The sequence below is a fragment of the Melanaphis sacchari genome, unplaced genomic scaffold (assembly GCF_002803265.2).
Source record: "Melanaphis sacchari strain LSU unplaced genomic scaffold, SCAv2.0 Contig85_pilon_pilon, whole genome shotgun sequence".
In the NCBI taxonomy this organism is placed as follows: domain Eukaryota; kingdom Metazoa; phylum Arthropoda; class Insecta; order Hemiptera; family Aphididae; genus Melanaphis; species Melanaphis sacchari.
In genome coordinates this window covers 1401376-1414101 of record NW_020271605.1, presented here as the reverse complement: position 1 = coordinate 1414101, position 12726 = coordinate 1401376, and the positions used below count along the sequence as shown (strand labels likewise).

At 29.0% G+C, this 12726-nt stretch overlaps 1 protein-coding gene across 2 annotated transcripts in view; it reads left to right on the top strand.

The window, feature by feature from the left end:
• Positions 1 to 12717, top strand: part of LOC112602277 (WNT1-inducible-signaling pathway protein 2) — a 270812-nt gene extending 258095 nt beyond the window's left edge. For both annotated transcript variants that reach the window (XM_025350266.1, XM_025350265.1), the window contains exons 5-7: positions 2653 to 2782; positions 6737 to 6936; positions 12200 to 12717. In XM_025350266.1, the coding sequence (XP_025206051.1) occupies positions 2653 to 2782; positions 6737 to 6936; positions 12200 to 12553 (684 nt within the window). In that variant the 3' untranslated portion in view covers positions 12554 to 12717. The remainder of the gene's footprint in view (positions 1 to 2652; positions 2783 to 6736; positions 6937 to 12199) is intronic.
• Positions 12718 to 12726: the final 9 nt, after the last annotated feature.

Below are 12726 nucleotides of genomic sequence, written 5' to 3'. Positions count from 1 at the left end.
AAAATGAAAATGATAAAAATGTCAAAAATATTCACAACATCCAATACATAAATTATAATATATTATTGACAATATTTTTTTCGTATTATGACCTAACAACGCACACTAATAGTTGTAGCTCATAGTTTACCACTACCAAGATACCACTATATAATTTTAATTTATTATTTATATTATTTGCAACTATTATATTTGTAAATATTGTTTGAATAAAGTGACAAAACATAAATTATACGTAATTATATTACGGTACAAAAATATATATTTTTATTTTATTATCTTTTTAAAACATAACATTTGACATGGTCGTATTAAATATCAATGGGAGGGAAGATTCCAGACCCTCTCTCTAATAAATACACCACTAATGCTTGTATTGCATAACCATAGTTCAATTATAATAAAACATAAGATAATACCGACGCTAAAATTATTTAGACAAGCATATTATGATATAGATTCATACGATCCATGTGTATTATACATATGTTAAGTACATTAAATATTTAAATGTGACTAGAAATCAAGAATGATTTAAAAAATAATAATAATATTAATAATTAAATTATTTTAAATAGAATGATTGGTTTTCAAGTTAAAAATATTTTCATTTATATAAAAATCACGTTAAAAAAATCCATTTACAATATGATAAAAGTAATTGGTGATATCAAAATGATTAACAATCAAATGTCTAAATTAATTATTATTCAATAATACTAAAACGCTATATTTCATAATATAAACAATAGTCATTATATTTAATACACGCTTAATGCAATTAATATGACGTTCATTTAATACATTATTTTTAATAAAAAATAAATCAGATTTGTCACTATTATAAAAAATATAATTATGAAACATTTAAGAGTATAATTAATCATATTTTATTATTTAGTTAAAATTATGTAAAAAAAAAATATAGATTTTACATTTTTGACTAAACGTTCCTAACTTTATAATAATAATACTCTTGAAAGCCTATAAATAAATTGTAAATTTAAAATATCCTCTGCTAACAAATATATTCTCGGATATAGAAACGTAATTATGTTCCAGACAATTTACAAAACCATGATTTAGCAGTAAGTCCCTTATATCGTTTACAGCTTGCCGAAAGCTATATTACCTTGCACGTTATTAGATTTGCCATTGTGGTTATGAATCCTGTGTTTTTATATAGGTGTTTCACCAAACATGCTCACCTCTTTTTTCTTCTTTAATAGTGCAGTTATTCAAAATCTGATTTTTAGAAATTTAAAAAGATCATAATTTTAATTTTTGTAATTATTTTACTATTTCAAAAGTGTCCTGAAGATCTACAAACTTCTGTTTTTCAAATGACCAGGGTATTCTAAGAAGAGTCTTTTTATACAATAAATTATTTAGTAAACATTTTTTATAAAAATGTTAACGTATAAAAATCAATATTTGAACAAACAGTTTTTGAAGTATTCACATTCGTGTACTAAGAATTGGATCTATGGTTATTGAATGAATTTGTATGATATGAGGGATATGGGTAATTTGAAAATGTTAGTAATTTATATTACCTCATCATAATTTATGAAAATGATCTAAGTATAATAAATAATATTTCTGATTTTACATGTATTTTAGATTTTTATAAAACCATTTTTAAGGATGATCATCCTTTACATAAATATTTTAAGAGCTCAAACTACTCATTCTAATTTGAAATTAAGTACATCAAAATTTTAAAAATAATGGTTCCTTAAATAATTTGCAGTAAAAAAGAGAGATTTCATTTGAAAAACAAAATCTAGGATCTCTGAACATACTTATAGTAGTACAAAAAATCTCAAAAATTTTAAAATACGGTCTTTAAGTACCTATGTTTAAAAAATTTAAATACATTCATTATTCAATTAAAACATGGAGTGAATATGCTTGGTGAATCACTCTATATTTTTTGGCAGCTGACAATATACACAATAATACAGGGACGTACATAAAAAAAAGTTTTGGACAATGTTTTTGAAAATCAGTAATTAAAAAATAGAACTTCCTTTTTAATAAATATAGAAAATACACAATTGGTATACCTAATAGGAAATATTTCAATACACAAAAGGTTTAATTTTATTTTACTTCTAAATCCTGTTTAAGTATTTTTATTTTTTTTTCAAAAATATTAAAATTGAATAAGTAAATAATCATACACATAATCAAATATTTTAGGAGGTGTTTGAACACCCAAAAAACCCCCCTGTGTACGTCCCTGCAATAATATTCTGATTTTTATTCAATTTATGGTGCTGGTCGTAATAATTATAACAATCAAATCATCATTAAATTTATAGACCTGATTCGTTTTTATTTATGAAACTGAATAGTTATTCTCTACTGAATTCCTTTTCAAATTGAATTAAGCGATGACATATTATAAACATAAAAACTTTCCATTGTGTTTTTTGTTACAATATAAAATATAAAATCTATTGGAAAGTTTCTGTACCTACGTATATTTTTCAAATATTTTTGGACAAGAGCCAACAACAGAAGTAACAGTTTCTATTTTTTACAATAACTATACAATAATTTATATAATGTATAATTTATAATATTTTTGTGTTTTTGTGAAAAATAGTGGTCATTAATATCAGATCGATTAATTGGTTTTTCTAGAACGGCACTTATGCCTGTGCGTCATTGTGTCCACAAGAAAATATATCTCCTCAAGGACTTTGCAGACATCCTCGGTTAGTCGAAGTGCCCGGACAATGCTGCAGGGAATGGATGTGTGACAACGTAAATAGTAAGTAATATTACACATTTTATTGTTATTCGAAACATATGTAAACAACAGGAATATATTATATAATATACACAACAAAAAATGGTATGCCATAACATAATAAAACATTATTATCATAGATAAAAATGTATTGACCATAAAACAGGTAAAAAAAATATCGATTTAAAACCGACAATAACATATTGTGTAAAAAGGGTAGGAAGTGAGCCATTTTAGTCTGGGGCTGAGCTTGCGGTATGAGCCACAGCTGAGGGTCGCTATTCGTTCAACACTGAAATCCTTGCCATACGAGCCATACATACTATTTTTTTTAACAATGTCAGCCGCCTCTAAAAACTTCTCTATCAATACCACGATACTCCATAATGGACTTTGCATTGGAGTAACCCTCTTACCAAAACATATCGATACATAATCGTGTATGTTAATGTGATTTGAACACAGTAGTGAGAGATTTCCACTTTTTTATACCCTCAGCAGCAGCAGGAATGAAACGTTTACTATCCGCTAGACGGGAAGAGATAATTTTTTTGCGACGCTTTAAACATCGTAAAATATTTAACTTTCGGGGCAGGCATGACAAAAAATCTATTTCTGATTCGATCTAACCAATCGAGACATAAAACTGTATTGTTTCAACTTCGCATAGTAAGATAATATTTCGTGTTTTTATTATTTTTTTTTTCGGAGGGAGTCCTTTAACTGTGACCCCGGAAAACACGTCAAATTGAGATAAAAACAAAACGATTTTTACGGAAGATTGGTAGACAGGAAATTACATTGAAAGATATAGTCTCCCGAAACAACGCATCTACAATATTCTATGGTGATTGGTGGGTCATATTTGACGCGATGTCGACGAATTGATAACATCTTTTCATAGATTACAGAGGCGGTGGGTTTCGATCGATGTTTTAAATGGTCACACGCACACGTACCTACATATACATATACACACATGCTCGTGCGCGCGCGCACCTTTGTGCAGCGCTTATATGCGACTTCGCATTCAATTTCAAAAGAGTCCTTCGAACCGGAATAGCATACGTGGCAGCGAAGAAGGCAGAGAGAGAGCTTTTAAAAACCGTGCATGCGAGTGAAGCACTTAAAACATACGCCACAAATCCTTCGTTCTCAGTCGCTCCCGCCGCGACCGAATCTCTCCCGTCTCTCACTTCCGACCACACGAGACCATGCACCGGGCAGACACGATTCGCGGTCTCGTCCCCGGTGAAACGGAAATGTGCGTCTTCTTTATACATTTATGATAACGATTAATATAACTATCATATTATTGCGTTATCCGCGCTGTATCCATTGTTCGTGTTTTGTTCACTGGCGTGTTTATTATAACAACACGCAAAACATTGTCACCGCGTCATAGTCGAACTTAAACTATATTTCCGCATCGTCTTCCATGTTCTCGTGAAACAATCATAATACAGACGTACTGATATCCGCGAAAATAATCCCGTATAATCTTGTGATCTCCATTGGTAAGTACTGAGTACAAACGCCATCCGACAATGAAATCAATTAATTTCGTTTACTATTTAATTTGATTGTAATTTCGATTAAAATCTATTTCGCCAACTACTATATTTGATTTATTCGTCGTTTTCGATTTACTATACTACTTTATTGATAACCAAGTCTATTGACAGAGCAATATAGAACACCTGAACAAACTCTCAAACCTTTTTGATTTCCGTGAGAAAAAGAAAAAGACTTTTGACAATTGAAATCAAGGATTCAATTGTACTATTGAAAATAAATACAACTACTGAACACGTGACACACATAATATAAAAATGATATTAATCGACCTATATGGTCTAATTTAACGTAAATAGTTATGAGTTATTATTGGTTATTCATATTTTTCAGACAAATCGTAGGCAATTATGTAGCGTAAAAATCACTGCGGGAAAATTAAAAATATTATATAATAATTGTTACGTGTCGTATTACTATATAAGTAGATTTACTTTTGTAGAAAATAATCTTGAACCATAATGAAGAAATGTATCGAAATAATAATATGTTGTACAGCATATTATTGGAAATATTAAGTCATATTTTTTTAAATCGAATTATTAAAATACATCAAATAATATTAAATTCAAAAGAAACTATAAAATTTATGTCCAGTACTTCAAAAAGTCCAAATTTTTTTTTAATTTTAATAATTCTTCGAAAGAAGTAGCATAAAACTTTAACCAAAACTTAAATACACAAAAATATTATATTTCCAAGAATAAGAAAAATTATAATGCCATGGTGAGACCACTGACAAGGTTTAGTTTTTTCAAAAAGGGATTGACCGTATAACGTTAATTTTAAACTTCTGTTACATATAAAAATTATACAAAGATATTTAAAGCCGAAAATTCAATTTTTAATCTTTGATAAAAAATACAGTAAAAGTATTATACAAACGTAAACCTACAAAGATATTATTCTTATTGTTTTTTGTTAAATAGTGTTATGTGGAAAAACAACAATCTACTCGAACTTCAAATATACTATTATCGTACTTATATGACGTATAATATAAGTATTTTTTTTTTTTATACACATAATACTATTCTAAATAACAAGTTTTAAATAATGGTTGATTCATATATTTAAATAAAAACTACAAATATTGAACAAATATAAATTTCAATTAAAAAAAAAATACTTTCGAGTCTAAAGATAAAAATGAAATATAATCTTTAAATAGAACTTTTCCATAGGTATTATTAATAACAGTACTAATATAATATATAGCTTGTATATTTTAAATTTATTATTATTTATTATTCAGTTGGATCATATGTTATTTGTACACGCATGGTAAAAATGTTGTTAGACCATTTCCTTTAATCATATAATAAATCAAGTTTTCAAAGGCGTTTTACAATTTATATATATATATATATATATCACATATGTGTGTGTGTATACTATTTACAGTAGATTTTTTATGTATTACGTCGGTTCAAAATCCGGTGCGCGCATTTTATTTGTTTCAAACTCATCCGCAACTAAGACGGTAATTAAGCATATATACGCGTCACATACCAACTAAAGTCATATTAGATCGTACACGCACGCTTAGTGTCTGAACTAATGTGCTGGAAACGTGACGGGATTAAAACTTAAATTGGGTTCCACATGCAAAAGATCTGAAGGGTTTGAATCATTTAGTAACATCGAAAAAAGAATGCGGAATGGTTGCAAAATATACATTTAAAATTAACGTTTCTTTTGACAGAATTTATTTATTTTTTCCCTTTTATTCTTTACTTGTAGCATATCTATTGTTTATTTTACGCCTCTTTAATAATTCCTATGGTTTTTTTCTTCGTCGCCATCCTAGATGGACCAGAAAAAGTAATGGCCGACGATGAATAATTTATAGTTTAACCGTGTATTTGATGAATTTTTAAGGTTCTTGTCACACCGAAACACACCATGTTCGAGGCTGAGATTGAATTCAATCGACCGGATAAGCCTCGAGCATGCCAAACACGAAATTGATTGATAAACCATCCCAGTTCCGACAAGTTTTGAACAATTGATGAGATTAAAAATGCCCTCGATAAATCGTTAAGTTTTACTTTAAGTCAAAATAATAGATGAATTCTTTAGGACATATTAAAAACAAATATGATACAAACACGGAGTAGCTTGTTAGGTATCGAAAAAAAAGCTCAACTTCACTGCCTATAACGAAGTACCTATCTACTAAGTTAATAACATACCTGTAAATAATGTTAACATCCAAATTACATCATGAGTTGTTATCAAACATGTTTAATAACTGAAGATGGTTTGTCATTTTTACAATGTTGTATTAGATTCATAGAATACTAACATGAAAAGTTATAAAAAATGTATTATTATTTATTTGTTCACCTATATATTAGTTAGAAATTTAAATATATAAAATATATGTTTTTGTTTTAGTGGAAAGGCCGCCCAATTGTGAAGCATTAGTCACGCCATGGGCGGAATGTTCATCCCAATGTGGATTAGGCCTTTCTAGACGTATGTCTAATGCAAATGAAGCGTGTAAGCCTAATAACGAAACTAGACTTTGTCAAATAAGGCCGTGTCACTCACCACCACTGGTGAATGCTAAATATGCAAGACACCATCACATTCGAGTAAGCATAATATAATATACTAATGTTTAACTTTCTCAATATTATATTAATATTAACTATAATTTCAATTTATTCGTGTTTATGATAAAATCAAAAATAATTAAATTAATTTTCGTATAAAAAAAAAAAAAAAAAAAAAAAATGAAAATTCACTGTTGAAAACTAAATAATAATTCAAAAAAACAATGCTTACACATTACACTTATTGTATTTCCTAAAATATATTTTAGTTTTAGCACCCAAACTATGTATCTAACAGGTTACTGTTAAATTTACATCCAAGTCATTAGTTTTATTTATTTTGCACTATATAATATGAATATTATTCTTTTTTTTCTTAATTAAGCTTTGATAACTTAGGCCATTAGCAGTGAGATTTTTAATGTTTGTTACAATAGGGTTATATATGATTTTGGAATACGTGTTATCTGTATATATAATATAGTTTTATTGCTAAAAACCCAGGTGATCAACCATCAGAGAGCTATCAACGCCAGACGCTGCTTGACCGTACCACTATTTAGCGACTAAATATATATATATATATATAAATTGGTAAAATTGCTTGAAAATTTAACATAAAGTTTCTAATAATTAGTTAATTTTCCAATTAAAAATATCAAAAATATATATAGTCAAGAAATTTTTTATATGGATATGAACTTAAAATTTCGGCAAGATCCCTCAGAAGTTAGAATTACAAAAATTGCAAATTATTTTGTAGCTATAATCTTTTCGTTTAATAACTAAATTTTGAAAATTTAATATAAGATTCCTCATGTGTAAGAATTGTAAGATGTTCATACTGAAATCATTAACTTTAAAAAATACATAAACGTAATTATTATTTTTTTATAGTTACTTTAAGTTGAAATTTAGACGATATTAATTATTTAAATGATAAATAACAATGTTAATTATCTTGTTATAATTTCAAAAAATTATTCACAGAATTTAAAATTTCTACGTATATTATATTAATAAGAATTTTACTATGCATTTTTTAATTACACTATGAACCTATCTTTCAGTTTTACGGTATTTACAAAAAGATATTATTACATTTTAAATTATATAAGTTGATATGATGTAGTATAAATATATTATTATACTAATTAAACACTAAAAATATAATAATGCAATATTTTCGAAAAAAATTACACTAATTTACATTAATACTAAAATTAAAATAAATTACTATAATATTTATGAAAAAATATCAAAAATAAAAATAAAAATATATCATGAAATATACTTAGTGATAAAAGCTGACTAATTAGGTACAATTATTTATTATTTAATTCAAATTTAACACGCCCATAACAGTGACCCACTTAACAAACATCTAATTATGTACAGTAGCACAGTACCCATTTAGCTACTTATTTTTCTTTATTTGTCACAAATTCATAATACACTATACTCAGATCATTTAAATTATTTTATTTTAATGAATATTTAATATTTTAATAACAAAATTATGTGAAGAAATAATTAAAAAAAAAAAACAATTGAATTTCAGTAAAATCAGTATCATTAATTTTGTAAATACAATTATGAAATTTAATTCAAATTGAACTATAAACCTATGTATTCCACAATAATATATTATAACTGTTAATATCAGATTTAAAAAAAATATATCAATGCAAAGCTTAAAATGTAGTTGAATATATTTAGTCATATTTAATTTAAAAGCCTACAAATGTAGGATTTACAATTTTTCAAAAGCTCCGTCTCCAACCCATTTAAACTATTGTATACTATACATTACCCCCCCAATATTCTAGTGATTTACGTAGTCAAATTAACGCAATACATATAAATTATAATTTAATTAAAAAACAGAAATATTAATTAATGTATGTACGTACACAGTGGTATTCTATTAAATAAACCGTACCACATCCATTAAAATAAAACATGTACATATTTAATTATAATTTATTTTTTATGTACTTTCTTCAAGTAATTTCAAACGAATATTATTTTAATGACAAAATAATGTTGAATCGACTAAAACAGTTTTTTTCTGGTTTTATTACCAACTTGTACGTGTTCAATAAAAACTTCGACGTCACGTGAAGCTAGCCATTAGTATGTAAAAAATAAAATACGTTATATCTTCAATATCCATATGGCGTATACGGTATACGAGTTGTAAAAACTGAATAGTTAAATGGAATAAAATAAGAACGCTCCGCGTAGATTTAAAACCAACGAGACGAAGGAGTACGTGCACTGCTACCTTGATGGTAATGCGTCCGACCAACCACCGTTATCGCATCATCATCCTGATAAATAATTTTTTTTTTAATGTGAATTCCATTATTCATGTTCAGAACCCTCATGCATTGAAGGATAGGAAATAATACAATTTTTCACGACTGAAACATCTGGTCGAATGCTGTGACGGGTAATGGGAAGGGGAAAATTTGAATGCTTTACTATTGCACGTCACGTCTACAGTATTTGTCGTCGCGGGTCGTGTTTACCTTTTATTTTAACCGCGCCCCATCCCATTCGCGCGGACAAGTTGGTTCTGGCAGGATAGACTAATGGGCGTACCAAAAGGAGACAGAATAGAGGGAGAAAGACAATGAATCAAAAATATTCCAGTTGAAGTCCGAAAAGTCGGTCGACAACTTTTACGCCTCGGATTCAATCTGAATAGAAATTAGTTTGTTCTTTTATTTCCTATGCCTACATATATATTATTATACTGTTTTGGAAATCATAAAAGTTACTTATAGGGTTAGCAACAAAACTTTTACCGATAACGATCGTAGAGGATATATTTTTATTCGTTTTAAGGCCTGGATATAATAATAATTTATTGAAATATTTTATCTTCGCCTAACACAAAGACACATTTCAAAATATTCAACAGAGAATCAGTTATATTCTTAAATCTACACCAGATTTAATAAAATTAAAATAAACTTATAACTAATTAAAAATTAATGACCCTAGTCGATGAACTATATAATATACATCACATAAATTTGAATGACTTTTACGTATACCTACTTAAATTATTTAAAATATAAAAATGCACGATAAAAAACACTAACTCATCCATGGGTGTCCCTAAGGGGGCAAGACGAGGCACTTTCCCTATCCCCTAGAATTTTAAATTTGTTACTGTAACAAATTGTAATAATTTAATGTAATAATGACGAAATATAATAATATACTATCAAACTCGATTTATTTGCTACAGAAATGAAAATTTTAAATAATAGATTGTCAAGTACCAACGTCATTTTGACGTTGTCTAAGCTAGAGAATATACGAGAAAATGTCTATTCTACCTGCTAACCATTTAGCTTCTGTCACAGGTTATATAAATTACCTACCACCGCAAGGCTAACAGTACTATAATTATATCTCTATTCATGTGTTTCTTTGACCACACATTCTAGGCAACCACCTTTGTAATACTATATACGACATAATATTTGTTTCGTTTAATACCCCTATCTATTACAAATAAATTATCTAGCTTAAATATATACTCACTTTTCTTGTTTGATGTTTATATTCTGTCCATTTCGAAATTACCTGTGTCGAAGTCACAAACAATAATAATATTCTATTGCTTTCTAAACTAAATAAATTATGTTAACGTTTGTTTTACTTTTTTAATGCGCCTCTACTTTTATTTTACCCATTATTATCCTCATTTCGCGACAACAAAGACTAAGAAATATTATATATTTATATCTATATTGCAGTATAACGCAGTATTATGTTAGTTCATTGTCATAATTTTTAACAACATTATAGGTACCAACTTATTTAATTGAATTTTACAAGACTCGGTTGTAAAAATTCGATTGTCCCAACGTTTATATAGATAAATTGTAGGCATGCTGGTATTATACGATTTACTACGGTAATTGCGCGTGAAATTCGTTACCATAAAAAATAAATAATCATAAACATTACAGCGATTTTGGTGAAATAAACTTCATAGGAATAAAAAAAAAATAAGCTCAATCAATTACGTGGGATCGGCATTCAAAAGCGTTTTTCAATTATTTCAGTTTCCCTAGCCTCATGCAATTCGTTTTCGGAAAAAGAAATCACGCAATAATAAACTGTAGTACAAACAAAACGCATTGGCCGTAATTTTTTATTCTTGCAATCATAATAGCGTATAATTTATATCAACAAATTATGCTAAGTATTATAAATTAAAATAAAGTTTTTATAAATTTTAAAGAGTATAAACTTGAACACATTTTTAAATGTTAAAGATTGTTATTTAAGTGATACCTACGAAAAATAGGTATTTGTGCATAAACACTACATGCGATTTTTTTGTCTCGATAGTAAAATTATCAAACATTTTGATGGACATCTTTAGAATACCACTGTCATGGGTCCATTTTTCTTAAGTTTTTAGGGGTAAAGTTAGGTTAGTAAGTTATAGTTTTGATACAATTTAGTTACATGTATATACAATTTCTATACCTAATGTACGTCATGCGGTATACAAAATTACCTGTTACCATTCTGATTATATGTAAATATGTAATTGTAGCTATTGATTTGTGATAATGATAAATAATACAAATTTAACAAACTACTATAACTGCCAAATATTTTTAAATTCTTTCAATTTCAATAACATTTATTTTTATCATTGTAAAAATGTTATAATTATATAATATTTTCAATGGTAATAATACCACCACAACTTTAACTGCACACGACCACTTTGGTAACTATACTAACTATACAGTATGCTATTCAATCACACTTGAATACAATTTCCTGTCTATGAATATATAATCAATGGCAATAGCTGTAAGTTACTCAAAATGTTTATTAGATTTTGAGTGGAGCGACAAATGTGTTAGTTTTACCATATTAAGTAAATGGTTTATTTTCTGTCTGTTATCGTCTTTTGGGACAGTAAAAATAATTTAATTTTCAACTTTGAAGGTGGTTTTGGAATTTCGAATAGCAAATTATATTTAGTCAGTACTTTTGCCAAAAGTAAAAATTGTCCAGAGTTTTATTTAAAAATAGGAAAAAAAACTTAAGGAATAACGGACATTTTTACGCTAAACTAGTCTTCGGCCGAATTCGTGAAAATTGTGAATACATAAACAAATTCTAAGTGTTTTGTAGTAAAATGTTATTATTTTAAAGTCTTAAATTTTCATATAAGTACCCATAGCCACTAGCCAAGAACATTATATTAAACGTTTTAATTTCGATGCTCATCACTGTTGTACGTTCGTTTCCACAGAAGGGCCACGAGTGCAAGGCGACGATCAAGTCGACGACACCGGTCCGGCTGAAGTTTGGCGACTGCCGGAGCCGGAAGACTTTCCACCCGAAGCGGTGCGGCGCCGCGTGTCCGTCCTCGGGTGGCGGCAGTGACATTGTGTGCGCTCCCGAGCTCAGCACCACGGTCAAGGTGGAATTCCTGTGCAGGAGTCCGGTGGAGGGCCACGACCGGCTAGACGGCGCTGTCCCCGGTGACGATCTCTGGGAACCTGTGCGCAGGCCCTTTTCGGCCACTGCGGACGATTATGTGCACAGCGTGTACGTGGACGTCGAGTGGATCGTCAAGTGCACGTGCCGGCGGCGCACGGACTGACGACGGCGGCGGCCGTGAACCGCCGGGCGCCCGAAGCCGACGCCGCCGCCACCGCAGCAATCAGCCGCCCGCGACTTGGCCGAACTGTAAACGTTATTATTTCAATAATCGCGACACACACGCACAACACACACACACACACACACACACACACACACACACACACACACACA